Raw genomic sequence first — 22,278 nt, forward strand, 5'->3', positions numbered from 1 at the left:
ATAGATTTATTTCAAAGAACAGCTATTTACACGTATTTACAAGCAGAGGTTTTGAAGAAACACGTTAAAAACACTGAGTGACTTCTCCTTTACATACAAGAGATCTTATCTCCTTAAGAAACTCAACAAACTCCTCATAGTTTTCCTGCGGTGGGGCTTTTGTAGACAGAGAAAAGTCAAGAAATTTCTCGAAGGCTCTTTTGGCGTCGTGACATCGCCAACATATCGGTGCTGTCGCTAGCGTGCCAAGTTCATCGTGAATTTGCCGAGACATACAGGAAGATTCCATCATTTAAATTTTTATATAAGATAATGGCTATTTACTGATGAGAATTTGACGTAATAAATAATAAATAAGAAGGTACTATTTACATAGTTTTCGTAACGCCATTATTTTTCAGCAGATGGTTATTTGCGAACGTGTAAACACAGCTATAAACACCCGAAAACACATTGAAACCGTCAACAGCAAGTTATGCTGGAAACAAAATGAACGTACGCAAGAGCGACCTTTTGAGGGGGGAATTGTAGTGGGTCCACAAATATTCTATTCCACGAGATATTTAAGCTTTTTACAAAATCATTTTGGAATATTTTTAGTTTTATGATAGCCTTGGACATCTAACGGTCATTACGGAAACTTCCAACAACGATATGGTTTAGATGAGATAAATAATCATACGATGAAAATTTATAGGAAGAAATTCATTTTTGAAAAAGATGAAATATCTGAATTTTCATGTTTTCCTACTCACAAAATTAAACTAGAAATAGTTTAACCTTTAAGAAATGCGTATATAAGGAACCCCTTTTCTCCAAACATTCTCGTCCCAGAAAAAGGGGAGGGGTGGTTTTTATACAGTCGAATCCCATTTTAACGAATACCATTATAGCGAAAAAATCGTGTTTCAACGAAAACATTTATAATCCCCCAGATAAGTTGACATGGGGACATTTCAAAGAAACCTGGAATTCCTTTATAACAAAATTCCATTAGAACGAAGTGATTTCTCCGGTCTGTTGGAGTTCATTGTAATGTTATTCGACTGTAAATGGTTTATACATGCATTATAGACATTGTTAAATTACTCAATCAACTGCAATTTTCTTGTGTAACTCTGATGATGATAATGGACTATATCAGTGATGGGCAAACTTTTGTAGTAGGGGGCGAAGAAACGAAAAAAAAGTTTTGGCGGGCTGGACATATTCGAACATTGATTCATAAGTGGAATTTTTATGCTTAGAAATGAAGTGGAATGTGTTTTATACTTTGAAGACTGTCGCGGTTTACAAATGAGATGCACACATTACAAATGAGAGACTGGTTTATCCTTTACATCTGCGAAAGGATGTTCAGAGGTTTCCTGAGTTTAATACACGCTTCGTTCTTGTCAGAAACTTTGCTGATGCGGGGGTACGACAGAAACGGCGGCGGCGTGACCACAGAAAAGGATTGCTGCCGCAGGGAGACGCGGGGAGAGAAAGGTGCACTAATAACTCGGTGAGCATAAACAAAGGCTGATGTTCAGAATCGGCAATAGATTGTAGGTCCCGGTATAATTAGCCCTCATGTGCAGAAAATAACCGTGGTGCGACAGAATTGATCAACTGATCAAACAACTGCGAACAAATAAATAAGTATATTTTAATAACTTTATGCATATTTAATTGCATACTTCAATTTTTTGCATACGTATATAACCTTTTTTTTTAAATAAATTTCTACTCAAATTCTCAAAAGTATATTTTTCATATGCAAAAAAAAGCCCCTCAAATGAATTTTGTTGAAAACATTGAAATTGAAAATTTATAAAGGGGGCTGTAGTTTGACAGTAACTAGAGTAGTTGATGTAGCCGATTGTGATGTATCGGATGAGAGTTATGAGGACTTTAATGTTTTCTATGATAAGAAATATCCCCTTTTGTATATCTTAAAATTAAAAAAAATATATTTGATGAAAACTTCTCCAAAAAATCGGGATTCCTTTACGCACGTTAAAATACGGAATTTCGTTGAACTTGGTGTATCGATTATACGACTATGGGAAAAAGAAAATTCCAATAAGAAAAAAATAGTTCACTTTCCAACCACCAGGTGGAAAAGTGACACTTTTTTGCAGTTTTTTTTTTTTCCTGCATGGTATATGATAACGTTTATACCAAGTTTCAAGGAAATACGTCCACAGGAACAGGCGCCACATAGATCTGAGTATTTTTAGTTTAATTATAACCGTCCAGTATACATTATAAAAGAATTGGCAATTGCCGTAGGATAAATAATGAACGATGTAATAAATATTCAAGTTTGAAAGAGGATTCAGTTGTCGTTCAGGAAAAAGAACAATGGAGCATTTAAATTTGCTTTCAACCCAATAATGACATGCTGGTTTCAAATGTTTCTCTTATGTCGGTGCATTGAGTGATTATATTGAGTGATATCCCATTGTTTGTTTTTAATGTATTTTTCGATAAATTCGATAGATTACTTGTGTGTGTGTGTGTGTGTGTTGCAAACTAACTGGTTATTTTTCCAGGTCACTTCGACATGCGAATGATAATAAAGGGGGCGGGATCCACCTCTAATTATTCTCATATATAGCGTATATTTTGCACCGATCCCTCAACGACGCCAACCAGATGGCTTCCAAGGCTGTTTAGGAGACTTATGGGAGTTTATACTCCCAAATTATTTTTAATCAGCAAGAGAACGTAATTGATCAAAGTTGCATAATACACGCGACTGTTTGAGAAAAACATATTCAGGATAACTTCAAACTTAACATAATTAATTGAACATGAATTGAAACTTTTGGAACGAATTATTTTGAATAAAAAATAAATTTAACGAATTAAACTGGCGCATCACTGCCAACGGTGCAAGTGACTTAGAGAGAAATACAATTTGGGGCAAAAAGGGCAAAATCGAGAGATTTGTGCGAGTATTTATGGGATTCTCATGCCCATTTCAAATAACACTAATGTTGCCACCAAAAAACCAAGACGTCCGTCGTTGTAAGAAGTAGAAAATCAGTTCAGCGTATTTGAGTGGCATCACATAAAAAAAAAACCCAAACAAAACAAAATCTCAAACTTTGAAATTAAATCAGTTTTAATCAGTTTTTTTCATACGGTGATGAAATCTTGTTTTAATTGTCCAAATACTACAAGGATAAACTTTTTTTTCAGATATGAGTATAACGGTCTGGAAAAAAAATGAAATAAAGTTGAATTTTTTAATGTCATCGAAAATTAATTTGTTCGAGCAAAATTACTGTAATACGAATATCTTCGTTACTTTAAACAGTTGTGGAATCGGGAGTCATCCGTTGAAAATAAAAAGATCTAGATTTTTACCTAGGTCTTATCATGTAAACTATACAAGCCGTCCGTCCCAAATTGTTTAGACAGTGGGTATCTATGAAACCGTTGACAAAACACTTTCAATAAACATACTTTCAACACCAAAAAGTTTTCGTAATGCATGCAGTTACTCAAAATATCTGTAATTTAGAAAATGTCGCATACATAAAAAGTTAGTGTGATAAAACTTCAAGTTATTAAAATGTAGATCTCACTTTTTGAGAGATAATTTACAAAAAAGAAGATATTTTTCAAATGTAACATTAACTGACTTATTTGACTTGCTAAAGTTTTCGGCATTCGTCGCCAATAATTCGGGGTGCGGTGCTCAAATTGCGAAATGTATTAAACGTATGAAATTAAATTGAAACTTGTCAAAATTCTGTAATTGTCAATATAACAAAATAACGATTAAAAAATGTAATTGTTATTTATTTGAATAAAACAAATAAAATGATTGAGTTAATTTTATTTTACTCTAATAAAATAAAATTAAATATTTACCATATATTAGTGTAAAATATGGAACATTCTATGTATGACTTCTCCCAGCGGCATCTACATTTCAATGGTTGAAGTTTTCGTACAGGATACCGTATGAAAAGTTAATTTCTTTATATTTCTTATGCATACGTCTTCTGAAATTTTTTTGAAGTTTTAATTAATTACATATCATTTGGAAACTTTTCGTTATCGAAATCATGTTTCTGAAGTCAACGGTTGCAGAGATATCTGCTCTGCAAACAATTTGGCACAGCCAGTATTTTAGCAGTTTCTTCGCTTGAAGTGTATTTATATTAATTTTAATTTACAAGCATATCTCTGAATCGATTCATAGGCCTTCATGGCCAGCTTGTATGCTGACAGGCGGCCCATAGGGCTGGGAATCAGCCAAAATTTAATTCTGGTCTGGTATCTCTGAATCGAGAAATCAATATTGTTTATAAAATAAATAGCCAGCGTCTACCTTCGAATACGTGGGTTGCTCGAGAGATAGGAACTAGACCTTCGACACAAATCTACATCAAAATCAGTGAATACTCAAATTTCGAAATGAATAAAGGAAACTGGTAAGCTTAGTATCATATTCAGTCAAATCTACATGAAATATCTAGCTGCGATAAAAGAAAAGAAGCCATGATAGCACTTTGATTTCCTTATTCCCATTGTACATATCTTAATTTATTGTTCGCAATCGTTAGGGGAAAAACTCAAAACGACAATTTATTTCCAAAGTAAGAATACTTTTTTTCAAATTGCTAGATATATTTTATCGATAATGTGTTTTCCCCCCTTTTCCTAAAAAAATATATAATTATTTGTCACTGTGGATTTCCTTGAGCTGTTGATGTGACATCATCTGAGACATATAAGTACATGTTACCTCCCGTTCTGAGCATCATCTTTAAAAATGTAGTAACTATTTTGTAGAAAATTTCACATTTTCTTTTCCTTGTGCAAAAGAGCTATACCTGATGATGTGGTGTGATAGTTCTATTGGACATACTAAGTGACGAATATAATGACAGTCAAATTACAGATTCCCTCTCTAATTGGTAAGAGATATAACTCTTTCTATACTCAAATAACAACAAAAGCCATCACACAAGGAAATATTTATTTTTCACGGATGCAGCAATTTTCATTTGGGCAGCTTCACAAAACTCTTTGCTGATCAGAACATATCATCAGACCAAGAGCGAACCTGCACCACCAAACGTAATACTAGTCTAAAACATCCACGACGGTCTCAGCCATGAAGGTTTTGAAGGATATGGCATCGTGCATTGTGGCGTTCACATTGATACTTCTGTGTACACAAAGTGCTTATGTTAATACTTCTACCATTACTCCGAACTTGGATAATACCACTTCTGAATACAACGAGATAACGAGGATCGCTTTGAATAGATGGAAAAACGCGGAGAAAGTTATCCACAAGCAAACGACGAAAACTGTCCGGAATTTCTTGGTGTATGCCACGGGAGGAGACACTCCTCCGGATTTATCAAGAAAGTGTTTGAACGATATCATATATGTTACCAGAGGCTTGATGACTATGAAAATCTGGGCGTATAGGAGTGAGTTAAATATGTTTACTTTGTTCAGCAAAAAATTCGTTTTAAAATGCTTTAAATCCCTTGGGATTGAGATGAGCATAAGTGAGCGTTTTCAAATGCAGTGGAAGGTTGAATTGCACTCAATTGCGGTTCAATTTTCTCTTAGTCGATACTAATCATCATCGAACTGATGTCAATTGGGAACAAAATTTTCTATAGGTCCAGTCTAAATTTTCCAGGTTCGGCCCGTCCAGTAATGAGGCGTTCTTGGGCAGGCTTCCTGCTGACCATAAATTTCTCTGCATGTCTGTCCGCAGAATTTTATGCCTTTCAGACCCAAACATTCATTTTTTTTTAATTTTCAAAATTATTTTTCATTTTCGATGCCCAAAAAGCATCAAAAACATAAATAACAGCAAATCTTTATTTTTTCAAATTTTCATTTTTTTTTGTGAAGAGATAATTCACTGCATTCAAATTCTTTTTAGCCAACACAAGGTATGTTCATTTTTACGAACAATTTTTTTCCCTCTCCAGAATTTTACTACTAATTTTTTTTTTATAATAAATCACACCTCTCCCGGGGGCACTTTCTTTTGGAGCTCATCTTAAAAACCGATTGAAACTTCCACTTTAAGTACTGCCCTCTGATGAAAGCCTCCAAATTTCATGATCACCATATTTCTAACTCAAAACTTACACAATCCTTTAAGTCAGGGTTAAACGAAATGGTTGAATGGAAATGGAGAAACAAAGCGTAAAATGCGCAAGACTGAAAATGAGCAAATTAACGAAATTATACCGTGAGAAAGAGCAACCCACAGATTGGTGGCACCAGGGTATGAAAGAACTATTTCATTTGGGCTATATATATATATACTACTTTGCAGTAATCCGGCAAGTTTTGATCTGTGATATGCGCCGAATTAATTGGAATCTACTGTAACCCTGTGGAAAATAAATCAATTCGTTGCTGAAAACATATTCCATTGTTCCTAACAGAAAAGGACGGAAAAGAATTTTGTATTTTATATCTAACTCTTAGATATTGCGATATACTTTGTAATACATTAAGTTACTAAATGCACTCTTCCTATTGCAAACTTTTATTGATGTTGTTTCACTTCTCTCGTCTCTTCTCTTCGACTTATAAAAGATGAACATCTGATGGAATTGCATGTATCCAATTCAGTGTTCTCGATTAAATTTTAAATTTTATCACCACGTATTCCCAACAGATCTTCACGATCTGACCAGGGAATTTGTTACCGTGTTAGCAGACATCCATGCCCAAACCGGGATTGTTTCAATTGCACCACAAACTTTTTTGCATCTTATATATTTGATCTATAAGATTTATTTTACCTTCTGGGTGAATCCAATCTGTTGCGAACAATCCTCCCAATCTTTAACACCAATTTTTTTTTCTTAGGATTCCTCAGTTTGCGTTACGAGTTACATCCTGAAGATCCGTAATGTTATCCAAATTAATCATATTACACCTCTTCTCATTTTTTTTTCTTTGACTAAACAAGGATAAGATCGTGATAATTTCTCATGCTTGTTGGGAAATCGTTGACTGCGTGAGCGGATCGCATTTGGAATGTCATTTTCTAATCGAGGTCCTCTTCATTGGTTAGATTTATCGTTGCCCGAAATATTCATTGCTCCAGCAGAAACCTTATTACTCATAATCCCTGTTTGATGAAAATTGCCACAGTTGGTCTAAGAAATTCATTGCAAAACTATTTAAGCAGCTAAAAAAAGAAGAATGGAAAAAATATAGCTGCGAATCTAGTTTTTCTGCCCTTCTGCAGTTTATCTACAACTTTCTTTCTCTTCCCGTTGTTCAATCAAGATTTTTTTTTTGTTCCTTTACTCAGCCCTATCATTTTATTTTTCGATTCATTCTTAAACTTGGGATCGTACTTGTTAAAATTCTTGTTTCGAACTCGAGAAGGTACGTGTGTTCAGTCGTATGTTCATTTTAGTGGTATTATCAGAATAAAGGGCAATGAGTTTAACTCGTCTTCTTAACCCACGCATATGAGCTTCACCATTCTGCACTGATTTTAAAATCATTTAAATTATTTGGTAAAGTTGAAAAATAAGTGCCATTTCGGTCATGAGTAAATTATTTTGTTCAGGAAAACGAATTGGTTCTAGTAAATTCCTGAGTTCACGATGTTTCACAGGCTTTTCAAAATGCCACAAAAGTTTGACTCAGAAACAGTAACTATTTTTTTTTTGTTTTTGGATAATGGATGCTTCTGACAAGAAAAATTATGAATTCATTTTCCTATACTTCGATATCATTATTAAAATGAACATTGAAGTCAGATAGAACAAACGCAATTTTCTGAGTCCTTATTCTAAAGAGCGTGTTGTCGGGTTACAGGTAGCTAATGAAAAAAAGAGGATTGAAACATCGCAATGGAAAAAAAAAAAACAGAAACTGTGTTGAACTGGTGCAGCAAAAGCGCTATGTTATGGTTGACGCGTAGATAGAAAATAACACGAAAAATAAATGATTTTGACCATAATTATAAAAAAAGTCTGATGATATAAAAAAATAATACGTTAGGGGGTTCCACTAGAGATACAGCTAATTCGTCATAAATGGAATATCGGTTTAAGTTTTCACTCAGCCCCAGAAGTTCTCCTTTAAGTCGAAGTTTTTGGGGAATGAGAGAAATTTAAAAAAAAACATTTAGTAGGTAGAATTTTTAGGATTTAGCATTTAGCTATAGAATATAGCATTTACCAAGAGAAAATTTGCATTTAGCAAAATAATTTATTATTTAGCAAAATAATTTATCCTTTAGCAAAATAATTTAGCATTTAACAAAATAATTCAATATTTAGGAATGCAATTCAGCATTTAGGTATTGCTATTCAGCATTTAGGGATTACAATTCAGCATTTAGGGATTACAATTCAGCATTTAGGGATTACAATTCAGCATTTAGGGATTACAATTCAGCATTTAGGGATTACAATTCAGCATTTAGGGATTACAATTCAGCATTCAGTAATATAACTTAACATTTAACAACAGAATTTAGCATTTAACAACAGAATTTAGCATTTAACAACAGAATTTAGCATTTAACAACAGAATTTAGCATTTAACAACAGAATTTATCATTTAACAACAGAATTTAGCATTTAGCAGCAAAATTCAGCATTAACAATAGAATTTTTCATTTAGCAATAGAATTTAGCACATGCATTTAGCGGATTCAAATATTATTTTGATAAATTTTTCTTTCTACCACTCTGAAATCGGAATTTTCGATAGGTCGAACTATATACAAATACAAATACAAATACAACGCCACAACAGGCAAATTGCCCAACGAGGTGGCTGACTTAAGAACATCATGGATCCCCGAGCCCCTACCTACTACTGCTACACCACACATGCACCCCCCCCCCCGAATAAATTATTTAATTGAGTCTGCAATTAAAGAAACATATAAAAACTTATCAACCAAAGAAAGGATTTTCAACGGTGATCATTCAAATATTAGTTGGGGGAATATAAAAATTGAAATTTCTGTACAATGCCTAATACCGATCAGTAAATTATCCGCAAATTAAATTTCCTTCTTTCTCTATTATAACGAAATAAATGCATCCCGTAAAAGTTGGATGCAAATTCGTCGAGATACTGGTGATTTTTATATGTGACTTACGTCAATTTTTTCCTTAGAAGAACAATCAAGTTTTAAAATTTTGAAAAGTGTGTGTTAAAATTACTTTCATTAGCCCTATCCTTAGAGAACATTAACTATTGTTATTTATGTCTTCTCTTAGTTACAAGAGTTTTAAATTTGTTTGCTGGGTCTTTACTCAACTTTTCGGTTTTCTATCCTGGGTATAAATTTTTTGGACTTACGATTGCATGGAGCACTTTTGTCAAAAACTGTGCAATTCTGAAGAACCACATGCCATTATGCCTGAAAAGAAAAGTTTTTAATCAGTGTGTGCTACCAGCGCTGACTTATGGAGCTGATACATGGGCACTCACAAGCAAAATGATACAAAAACTACAGACAACACAGAGGAGCATGGATAGATGTATGTTAGGCATCACAAGACGAGACAGAAAATGAATCACTTGGATAAGGAACCAACACATATATGATATATTAAACCACACATTATGATATCATTCTTTCCATGATATCTCTAACGTATATGATATCATGGAAATAATCTAACTTCTAAAATGGAAATGGGCTCAACATATTGCAAGAAGACAGGTCAACAGATTGGACCACAAATATTCTAGATTGGTACCCCCGCGGTATTAAACGTCCGAGAAGACACCCCCCCCCCCCCCGCAAAATGGATCGACGAGATCAGAAAAGAGGCCGGAGTGAACTAGATGGCTAAAGCATCAGACAGAGCAAAATGGGGAAATTTACAGGAGACCTCATCCAGTAGTGGATTGAAAATGGCTGTTGATGATGATGACATCGATTTGATGAATATTCGGAAAGTTGTTCATATCGACCATGAAATACATTGATACGATTAAATTAATAAACTGGGAGATAATTACAGCTAACATCAAGGTCTTCCAGGCGAAAATACGCAAATAAAAAGAAAGAAGAGAATTTTAATTTATATACTGTATAAGCTTGCTTTAAATATATCTTTTACAGGGTGCCCTGTGAGTGCAAATGCTGCCTATATTTCAACAACCGTTTGCTACTGAGGTATGGTTCAGTTTAAAAAAGCTCTAATTGTGTTCAAAAATTATTTTGAGAGCGAAAATACGTTGTGTAGCAAAATAAAGTCTACTAAAGTCTTTCTCTACGATTCCCTCGCCCTGTTCTTTAACTTCCAGTTAGACAGTTTCTGCCCTGTTTTTTCTGAGTCCAAAAAAAAAAGAAAAAAAAAGAGATCCTACATTTTTAACGGCAATATTCAAATTCAAAAATGAGAGAAAAGTTGGGAAAGAGCGGCATAAGTGAGGGAAAGGAGCGTTGTCCAGTGGTTTTTGCTGTAATTTCCGAACTTTTCTCCAATTTTAATTGGATTTTTTAATATTGCAGTCAAAACTTTTTTTTTTGGTGGGGGTGGGTGGCTCAGAAAAGACAGGGCAAATATTTTCTAATTGGAAGTTAAAACGGGGAAACTATATAAAAACTAGGATTTTTGTTTTTATTTTGTGGTACACTGTATTCTCGCTCTAAAAACTGGCACAGGATAAGTTTTGAAATTTTTTTAAGTCTACGACGAACGGTTGATAAGATAAAGGTCATATTAGCACTCACAAGGCACCCTGTATTAAATGCAACATAAATCATTTTGTTCTTGAATATCAGTTCATGAAATCCGGGAAACACAAAGTACTTAAAATGCAATAAAATTATTGAGGGAAACAAAGTAGGTAGAATTTTCTACACAAGGCTGTCATTCAGATTATAATTTCGCGGAAAAGCATGACGTAAATTCTTCATGAAGAACAATTACGCTTCGCTTCAACAAAAGGAAATGATGTTGCTTACGTTACTGAATGAGACTTTCATCCAACTATAAATTCGAAGGAATATCTAAATCATTGCTTTTCTTACTCAACAGGAAAACAAAGAAAATATGATTGACAGATGAAAGAGTATATTGTTGAGTATATAATCCAATATTTTCCCCAATTCAGTATTGTGAATTAAGGAAAAGAAAACAATACCTTGTGTAATTTGTTGAAAAATCGAATATCGAGGTCTTCTACATAATATCCGTCGCGGAGAAAGAGCCAATCACGGATGATTTCGATAGAAAAAGTCATTGAACAAATTGTTTTGTGGTTGAATTGTTTTGTAGTTAAAGAACAAAGGAAAAAAATAACTTTTTCCCCTTGAGATTTTTTTTAACATTGCTTAAAATAAACGATATATTCATGTATTTGATTGATTTCTATTTATTTTCTCCATTATCTTTGAACTTTCATGAACTCTGAATTTTCACTAGGTTTTAAACAATTTCTTACAAAATAAGCATAAATAATTAAACAATAACTGAATTTATTCACCCGTGTTAAGAGTAAAAAAAAGTCTTTCTCAGTAATGAAGATCAGTCTAGTGCAGTGGTTTTGAAACTTTTGTTGTTACTTTGCCCAATGGTAACATTCATCCATGGCTCTCCAGGATAGTTTAGTAGATATTTTCACTTATAAAAGAACCATTTCAACACAGAAATAAGCGTGAAAATGAATATCTCCAGCTCGCCGCGATGCCCTAATAAAGGTTGGCGATGGCCCTAGGAACCAAACTTCGTGAAATACTGATCTAGTGACGTTCATAAGTCACTGCTGTTGAATTAATGAAACTAGGGAAATATTTTTATCTTTTAATAATATGAATGAACAATGGTACTAATTCAAATTCGGATAATACACCAATTCTCTCGCAGTGTTGCAAGCAGATCCAAACTTAGGTGTTTGAGACAGGTGCCCCGCACTCTCGGTAATATAAATCAAAAGAATATATGCATATATAGCCTATTTCAATTTTTTTGTAACACAAGGTGTGTGTGTGGCTAAGCTTCAACTATTAAAATATTGCATGGTGGAACATTGTCTCACGAAGGAGGAAACGTGAAAGTTTGATGTGCCTAGAATTCACCCTTTGTTCATCGAAAATCATGGGACGGGGAGAAAAACAAACATGGACACATGGGGATCTTGGCGGATGGGACGCAAGTCAGTCTTGGTTCATAAGGGAAACCAATTATTAAATACTTACACTAATTCTGAAATTATTCCTTTGACAATTTCTGAATTTTGATTAATGCCGGAATTATTTTCTTAAAATGATTTTGAAAAAAAAAAATTCACCGACTACAAATTTTCATGAAATCTTGAAACTTTTTTTTTTATTGCTTTCTAATTTTTTCCCCATTAACTTTGAATTTTCACCAATTCTGAATTTTTATTAGTTTTGAAATATAATTTGTTTGGTGAATTCAAAATTTCTTTGTAGTTTGAGTTTTATCAAAGTTTGTTGTAAAATAAATACAAACACAAAAAAAAATACATTAACAAAACAACACAACGCGAAACAGCTCATAACTGAATGTAAGATTTTGATTTTCAAGGGTCCCATGCCGATTTTGTATGAATATTTATCAGCATTCCCACATATTCTGTAATATGCCTGTTTGGATGCCAACCAAACCTCATGAAATACACAAAATCGGGAGAGAGACCAAAAATACTTACGAAAAAGAGCCACCAGAAATTTCAAGAAAGCTCTGGCCTATCTATTTTTTTTTTTTTTTTTGCTTTGGGCCCCTCGTCTGGTGATGACCCGGTTACAAGTTTAGGCAATCATTAATTTATTAAACAGCAATATACTCTATATTGAGTAAGAAAGAAGTAAACTTAGATCATTCTATAGATTTGATGTGATACGCTGAAACAGTGTTTCTCAAAGTGTGCGTCACGGTTCCTAGGGATATCGCCAACCTTTGTTGGGGAGATAAGAATTTTTGTATCTACAACCTTTGTTGGGGAGATAAGAATTTTTGTATCTATTTATATGCTTTGTGATAATGTTCTTTTATATATGAAAATATCTACTAAAATTCTTTGTGGAGCCGCAAATGTAACATGAATCGGCAATGGTGCCGTTCGGGACAAAAGTTTGAGAACCACTGCCCTAAAATAACCTGAAATTTTTTTAAAGAGACAATTAGTCATATCAGTATCATCCAGAAACAAAAATTCAGACGAATAACACTCCAAAAAAAAAAAAATAATAACACGATTACATAACTTTTCGGAACGTTCGCAATGAATAAGACAAATTTCCTTAGAAAAAAACCCAAAAGATAGATTAAAGGAAAATCATAAGGTCAAAAAATAAATATTAATCATATTGTATTGACGTAATCTATTATTCACAATCAATAGGAAACTTTCAAAAGTATATATTTTATCGATCAAATCAGAATGTATATAATATTTGTATTCATTTAATATAATGCTAGAGGTAGCACTTGGCATTTCCTTATTTCATTTAATGTTAATTCAGTTCTCAGATGAGTGAATCAATCCCCTCAATTATGTTCAATGCCTGATTGTGTAATTCTTTACATGTTTTATTCATATTACATGATTTACATTTTTTTTAATCTGTCGTGATTCATCCTGGTACAAACTGTGCTTTCCTTTGTTTTCTCTTTCGATAGGAATGAACTTTAGCTCACTACATACACGAAGTAGTTATTCTAGTTTTACCAAAATGGTATACTGAATTAAAAATTGAAAATGCTTTACCAATTAAAAAAAAAAAAAAAAAATTAATAAAGAGTTGAAAAAGAATAAATAAAGAAAAAAATGCTCTGTAATCCAAACAAAAATTAAATAAAATAATGCTGAGATCGAGAGGGAAAATATTGACCAAATGTAGCTTATTAAGGGGTTTGGTGCACGCAAATTTCCCAAAAAACACATTTTCGAATTTTTCAATTTGCAAATATGAACTATGAAATTTTTTGCGTCTCTGCTCAAGTTTTTATTCTACCTGTATAAGAAATATTTTTTAAATATTTTAATATAAAACTGCAATTATAAATAGTAACGTTTTCCACTAAAAGGTTTTTTTCTCAAAACTAAGTTTTTTGTAAGATAAGGAACACTTTTTCGAACACCACTCATTCAAATATCCTGAAACTTTGTGTGTCTCTTACCACTATTGCGTTACATACTTTAACACGAGGCTATTTCTTAATTTTATAAAATTTTTGTCACCAAATATGGATAATTTTTGGTGATTTTTGTAGAAGTTGCATGCAGTTGACGTTAAAATTCGAGAAAAAATTACCAACAATTAGAATTCTAAATGCCCATGTTAAATTGTATAAATATATCTATAGTATTTGAGAGAAAAAAATTGAGTGCCTAAGGTGAATAGAAATGTTTTTAAATGTTCCTTAAAGGAAGGAGATTTTCCCATAGGACACCATGGGAAAATAATATCGTGCACCAACCCCCTTAAGAAGTTAATAACGAATAAGGCAAATACACGAACTCCTAATGCATTTCGGCACCAATGGGTGTCGTCTCAAAGGATACGATATTTAGCCACTTATCATGACCGAGAGATGCTTTGACCAAGGATCCCACTTTGATTGAATATAAAATTTTAATTCTCGGTTGTTCAGCGGAGAACGTTTGTTCACTTCAAACGTCGTGGTCAGAATGAAGCTGGGAGCCTTCGTGTAAGACTATCGCAGCGTCCTGATTGGATACTTGCGAAATGGAGACCCGATTGGTCTGTTCGGATTTTGCCTTTTCAGTGGCCTAATTTTTGTTCTCCAGGGAATCCTTTTGCTATATTTCTGAATGGCATGCCAAGCATTTGCGAAAGAAGTTATTCACGCGGACACTCGAAACATTGGCGCTTTTTAATCATGTCTAGACACCGGAATTTTTGTCAGGATGGACAGACTTGGTTTCACCACCGCTCGCTGTCACACGCAAATGAAATTCTTTTTTCCAATTTCTTTCCCTTAAAATTGCCACTCCCTTAGCTTTCGCAGTTGCCCCATCCCCGTCCTTTTCTTAAATTCTGGACACCTCCTGAAGTTAAGTGTTCAGAGTAAATTACGAATTTCTTTCTGGAACTTTGGGTACAATAATGTCAGCACCGATGTGCTGTCATGTGGACATCGCGAGGACATAGGTTCGAATCTCATTGGTGGCTTTCCGTTGTCTTCGAGGTTCAGGCGCAAATGTAAGACGATCTTCCCTATTGAAAAGGTCTCGCAACAGATCCTACAACCATAGCCTAAATCAAAAAAAAGGCACTGTTACCCGCGACGAGTAGGTATTCATATTGTGGCATCCCTTCTTCATGAGTCTGGATGAACGAAAAAAAACAAACTTGCTACCTCCGTGATCCAGCGCTCGGTTCACCACCCGCTCCCCTATGCTTTCCCTAGTAGCGGCGCTTTCCACAACTGCACAAATATTAAAATATTACACTTCATTCACAATTCTGAACACAGGTAGCAGCACTAACTTCACGCAAAACACTGAATATGCAGACAGATGGTTAGGTATATCAAGTATCAGTTTGGTATAGAACATAAGCACAGTTTCGGCTGAACTTGCATCTGAAATCACTCATTCCTCGCGGATGTAATAACTCAATGACGGTAGGCAAGGAGAGTGGTGCTCTATGCAATAGAAGGAAGACCAATGATACATCTGTTTTTTTTGTGTTAAACATTTTAAACTCCAGTACAAAACTGATTTAAAGTACAGCAACATTGCAATTCAGCTTGAGAAACAATCAACGAGATCGCAAAAACTAGACGTCTGCTTTATGGCGAGCCTTCTTCAAATATTGTTCCATCTGGTAATTTTTAGCAAATTTTCACACAAAAAAAAATGTCAAAATAGTTTCTTCAAACATTTTTCAGAAGAAACGAAACAATTGCAGCTTTTTTTAACGAAACTGCATCTCATAAAAATTCAGAACGTACAGAAGAACAGTTATTGTGCATTAGATATACATGTTTTATTTAAATCTGGTGAGAGAATTTTAATTAAAATTTAAAATTGATGAACTATTTCATGTTTATTTTATAACGTAATAAGATAAGAAGCAAAAACTGGAGAAAAGAAAATATGAAATAATGTGAAAATTATAAGATAATATTTTTGAGTTTTATGGTCTTATTTTCATGTTTTTAGGTCATAAATTGTTGCATATTTTTGGGTCATAAAAATCCGAGCCCCAGTCATTACCTTGAGTTTTAATTCCATTTTCCTCAATTTTATGCGATTTTATAACACTCTAAAGTTGCTTCAGTGACTATCAAAAAATAACATCGGCAAGGAATCAACTTTTTCTAGATAAAAAAGTATTGTACTTAAGACTTATTTTGTACTAAAAGACGTACTTCTAAAACACTGAAAATATTGAGAAAAAAAAATGTAATGGGTTCTTTTGATCATCTCACCATAGAGAGTTGGCGTAGGAATTTTATGGGTATATTTTTCTTCCTTATTTGGTGTTCACATAACTTGTTTTAGGATATTAATTCAAAAGTGTTTTCAGTGTTTGTCTTTTTTTTTGTTTGTCACCAGTTTTTGTTACCAGTGTTTGTTATTTTGTCTCATTTTCAACTATTCTATGGTTTTAAGGAGGTTGGTGCACGATATCTTCCCATGCAAAAAAAATCTCTTTTCTTTAAGGAACATTTGAAATTTTTCTATTCAGTTTAGGGACTCAATTTTTTCCCCCAAATACTTTGGATATTTGTATACACTTCAACGAGAACATTTAGGAATTAAGTTGTTGGTTAATATTTTTATCGAATTTTAAATTCAACAACATGCAGGTTTTTTTTTCAAAAATCGTTCACACACACACAAATTGATTCCTTTCTTCTATGAAATATTTTAATTATTTTTTATACGAAGTCATGTTTTTAGATTATGTAACGCCTTAGTGTTGGAACAACATTTTGATGGAAAACATTGGTATATGCATATAATACTTGTAGTTCATATTAAAATATGTTGAAAATACTACTTGTGCAAATACAAAAACAAAACTCGAACACAGACGCAGAAATATTATAGTATTTGAAAATTGAAAGATTCGAAAATGTGGTTTTTAGAAAATTTGCTTGCATCAACCCCTACTTAAAAGCTTTGACTTAAAATTGAAGTTACTTTGCCTTCTGCATAAAATCAAGTTTATTCTAGTCATCATTTTTTCCGAATACATGCACAATTCTAAAACATGTAGGAAAACTTATACGCACTATTAATCTTAACATGCACTTCAAATGCGTTCTTTTTCTTATGTCTAAATTCATCGTAAGCTCAGAGATATGACACTCTAAGTCACTTATTTATAAAGATTAATTACCTTTTCACGCATTTCTGAACCATTTTAATAATCATTATTCCTATCTGCTGTGGGAAAGATTGATTTTTTTTACTTGACTTTTTTGGGGAGAATTCAATTATAAGTAAGGTCAAGCTGTGTCAAAACATATGACCAGTTAAAAATAACATGGTTGGAACCAAATTTTTGTCATTAAAGTAAAACAGATTTAAGACAAAGAGAAACAGTTTAAAATGTAAAAAAAAAAAAAAAGAATGGAAATGTTTTGATTGCTCAGGGTGTCAAATATTATCGTTATCCTATTATTAATTTTCAAGCGTTATTCTTAGCAGTCGTTTGTAACTACCAGAAATGACTCACATTAAACGTAATAAGTTCTGTGGTCAGATGGCAAAATGTCACAAGTCACTTTTCCCAAATAATAGAGCTGTTCGCATTCTGGAGTCTCGTTCGTCAAAATTATGGAAGGTGACAAAATTTCGTCCATCTCGTTCATGAGGAACCAACGGAGCCAAATTTCAATAAGTCAAAAAGCGACAGTATCACATTTTTGCAAAATATTGTTCTCAAATTTTCCCTCGTGAAATTTTGAAAATGGGACTTCTTACATTTTGCCCTCTGAGCTCAGTTAAATAAAAAAAATAAAAAAAATCTCCATATACTGACGTGTAGAAAAAAAATCATTCTCTTATCATCGGAATCGGCTGAGTTAAGGTCAAATGAAGAATCCATTTTGCTGAGAGGTTGGGGGGGGGGGGGGTATACAAAAAATTAGTTGGGAAATAAATATAGTAATTTTGTCTAACTCAAATTTCAAATTTCCTTTATTTAAGATTTTTAAACACAGTTACAAAACATTTAGGGGCTAAGCAAGCTTGTGAGCCCACAAAACAATATCCGATACATATCTGTCGCCATAAATAATAACGAAGAAAAAAAACACACATATATATATAACACCAAGAAATAAGTGGCAACAGGAATGGAGTTAATGCACAAAAACATTGGAATTTAGCAGCGTATGCAAGATAAAAGAAGATTACATTACAATATCAAACAGATAATTTAAATCTTCTTGAGTTAACAACCAAGATTTTAAATTGACAAAAAAAGATGTACATGAAGATTGTTCTTTTATTAACTGAGGAAGTAAATTAAATATTTTGGGAGCTAAATAAAGGAAAAAGTTTTGGAAACGAGTTTTATTTGGCCTTGGTACCTGTATAGTATGACGTCTAAATTGCATTCCAGACTTATGTAATTTCAGATTGAGATGGCCACTTATTTTATAAAACATTTTTAAACTTTTATAAGCGTACAGATGTTGCAGAGGGAGTAGCTTTAATTAAGTGGAAATGTATGCGTGAGTCTATTTTTACTCAGAATGATACGGATGAAAGACTTCGGTGTGACAAAAAGTGAAGAAAGATTGCTGAAGTATGTCCCACCCCAACATGCAATGCCGTAACTCAATCTAGATTCTACTAACGCAAAATAAAGAAGTTTTAAAATGGATTGGGAACATTTATTCCTGATAAAATAAAATTTCCTAATGCTCCGATTTAATTCTACACTCAAATAATTAATATGTTTTTCCAGGATAGTTTTGAATCTAACAAAATCCCTAAATACTTAAAGGTGTCTACTCTATTTACAACTGTGCACATACAATCCGAGATACAGCCATCTGTCATACTATGATATTTTACGACACCAAAATCATCGAAAGTACCAGAACCAAATAACATATATTTAGTTTTATCTATATTTAATTTCAAAATTATTATTTCTAAACCAGATATTTATTGAGAAAAAATCATTTTGCATGTTATTCCTCAAGTTAATTGAAGAGCTTTCAGAGTAACAAAGAGCTAAATCATCAGCAAAAGCAGTGATTTTTCCTTTCAAATTAAAGTTACACAGGTCATTTATATATATTAGGAATTCAATTCCTTCATTTCAGAAGCGTCCTAACAATTCCATATGCTACATCAGCGGCTCTCAACTGGTGCTCCGTGGAGCCTTTGGGGCTTCGTGTGTACTTCCCAGGGGGCTCCGCGGCCACTCGAGGGAAATAAAATAAATTAGCAAATTGTATAAGTAAATAAAAAAAGAGGCTTACAGTGTTCCACCATAAAAAACTATTCACAAAAAGGGCTCCTCGAGTCAAGCAGGGCTCCGACATAGAAATTATAGACCGAAAAAGGCTTCGCGAGTCAAAAAAGGTCGAGAACCACTGTGTTACATCATTCAATCGAATCTTCAGAAAATTATTTTTTATTCGTTATTATTTATGCCTTTTTGAGTAGCTCTTTTTCGTCTTCAATGGACTTGAAGTGACCTTATGAAGGTGTTACACTATCAATGTTTTATGAAAGTTCTTTTATAAAACCAATAAGACTAAAGCAACCGATAATGCATAATATTGGTTGCATTTGTCAAGTTGTATAAAATAATTTTTATAAACTTTTATACTGTAATACAGGTCTAAGAGTAAAAGTTCAATTTTCCGGGGAGGAAAATGCCTGAAATTCACAAAATTCTATTTTCATAACTTAATGTAACAGAAATATCTATGTGTATAAAATTAATCAAAACATAGGTATAAAAATCACTGTATTTGTGTGGGCAAGCGATGCCAACGTAAGTTCCTCATCCATTATACCAAAAATAATACAGTTCAATATGCAAGAGTAAATGACCTCAAAATTAACTTTTTTATCTTTTCAAAACATCAGTACCGTGGAAGATAAGCCAGTAAACATTGTACTTATATAATCATATATTTACATTATTTAAATTAGCGTTTATGTTTTGCAAATAGTAGATCTAAATATGATTTTTATATTCGTCGTTGTAATTGATTTGTTTTAATATGATATCATATTCATATTCACAGTGCTCGACGCCTCCAGTCATTTCCCTAGTGGTGTGTTAGAAGGAACTATCACTAATTTCGGAGACTATGACAGCTGTTTGAAAATTGACGTTAAAAGTAGATTCAAAGGGAAGTTCTGCGGTGTACGAATTTCGCCAGTCAAGCTTAACGACACCCTCAAACAGACGATTGAGTTCGACCATTTCCTTGAACTGAACAAAAGATTAGAGGATATTGATTCTGTGAGTTAATTACTTTATTAAGAAGGTGCATTTTTCAAAAACTGCGGTCGCGTGGGATGATTATGTCTCGACATCTAAACGCCGTATTACATGTTCAGCGATTGCTGAGTTATCAAAATACAGTGGAAGAAGAGAGAGATAGAGATTGTATATATATTTCTCTCTGTTTCTGCTTGAGGCCGACGTCCATGAGCATAGGCAATAAATACACGGCTACATTAAACAGCGAGCGATAACAAGAAGGGGGGAGGATGAATTGAGATATATATAAATTGATATTGAAATGTGGTTATATATCAGTAAGCCACTTTGGTGGTCAAGTGGTCATGGTGCCGAAATCCCAACGGTCGCACAGTGACCGTCGGTCGAAGTTGGTTTTCTGTGGTTCTCAACTTCGAAACGTGAATGCGAGCCGATCTCCCTGTTTAAATGTCTCGCAACAGGCCTACAACCCCCCAGGGCCATCATTTCAACTTTTTCCGGGGGGGGGGAGGGGCAAATAACATGTGCTCAATGTATGTATATATATTTGTATGTATATATATACTATACTATATATATATATATATATATATATATATATATATATATATATATATATATATATATATATATATATATATATATATATATATGCATATAGTATAGTATAGTATAGAACCGAGCACGCAGAACGAGGTATATATATATATATATACCATTTTTAGTGTATTTTCAAAAGCCGGGGGGGCCTTGACCCCCCCAAATGATGGGCCTGCCTACAACGGTACATATACTCAATTGTTATATTTCACTCACAATTTAAAATTTTGAGTGAAAGGCTAAAAAATTTACACGAAACACTAGATACGCACCTCGACTCTTAGGTACTCACACACTTTCGGCACAACCCAAACGGTAATAAATTGCCCATGGTGATATGCTGGAGTTGTGATCGGTTTAAAAGAAGGAAATTTGAATCAGTAATATTGCAAATGCTATTTGTTAGTCTTGTATGATCATACAGTTTCTTTTTTACCACACTATGATTGCTGTACGTTTTTGAAATCCCAATTCCTTGTTTTGAGCGTATGTTCGCGGAGCTGTGGAACTCTTGTCTTCACCTCTAGAACTCTTTATGAGTTACTGCAGGTGTCGATGGACAAACTGAGATGACATGATAATAATATGCATTATGGTATTATAAAGTTATGTTTAGTTTGGTGCGAAACTAACCATTATTTTGGTTTTATGTATAGTTTGGTCCAAAAAATAAGACTTTGTTCTTTTCATTTTGATTATGCCTGACTGAATGAATCAATAATATTGGATACTTTCAGATTAAATTCAAAATACAGGGTGGTTTCAAAAAGAATCACCCGACTTGAAATGCGTATATTACGAAAAATATTGAGCACATAGACACTTAAGATTAATTTTATATTACATGGCTAATTCTAAAGTTCTTTTACGAACCAAACTAAAGGTCCTCAATACGTCCAGTTTGGGATGCATGGTATACATCTATACGGTAGTCAAATTCGTCCCAAACTTTTGCGAGCATGTTTGCTTCCACTGCGAGTGGATTTCTGTGGACTATGTGCGAAACTCGGTCGGATGCACTCCACATTTTCGTCCAACATGTGGGGACGGCTAGGGAGTCTTGACAAACACTGAAGTTGCGGCCGAAGAAAGAGCGGTAACGCTACCTGTCGGCAACTGCGTGAAACTCGAGATTTTCCTCTTTTTATTTATGTATTATTCGATCAAAACGGATTAATAGCTGAATAGTTATGATTTTTTTTTAACCGGATGATTCTTTTTCAAACACTCCGCATATTTTCGTTCGGGAAATCTTATGTCTGTACCAGAGTTAA

General features: G+C 33.5%; 1 protein-coding gene across 1 annotated transcript in view; it reads left to right on the top strand.

Annotated features, from left to right (window-relative positions):
• The first annotated feature begins 4,730 nt into the window (after window positions 1-4,730).
• The window catches only part of LOC149087602 (nose resistant to fluoxetine protein 6-like), a 53,138-nt gene continuing 35,590 nt past the window's right edge, over window positions 4,731-22,278 (top strand). The window contains exons 1-2 of the mRNA XM_089231531.1: window positions 4,731-5,444; window positions 20,202-20,422. Coding sequence (XP_089087657.1) covers window positions 5,120-5,444; window positions 20,202-20,422 — 546 coding nt within the window. The 5' untranslated portion in view covers window positions 4,731-5,119. The remainder of the gene's footprint in view (window positions 5,445-20,201; window positions 20,423-22,278) is intronic.

Source organism: Pholcus phalangioides, unplaced genomic scaffold, assembly GCF_987345545.1.
Source record: "Pholcus phalangioides strain wild (caught in Gottingen) unplaced genomic scaffold, Ppha-v1.0 ptg000004l_1, whole genome shotgun sequence".
NCBI classification, from domain to species: domain Eukaryota; kingdom Metazoa; phylum Arthropoda; class Arachnida; order Araneae; family Pholcidae; genus Pholcus; species Pholcus phalangioides.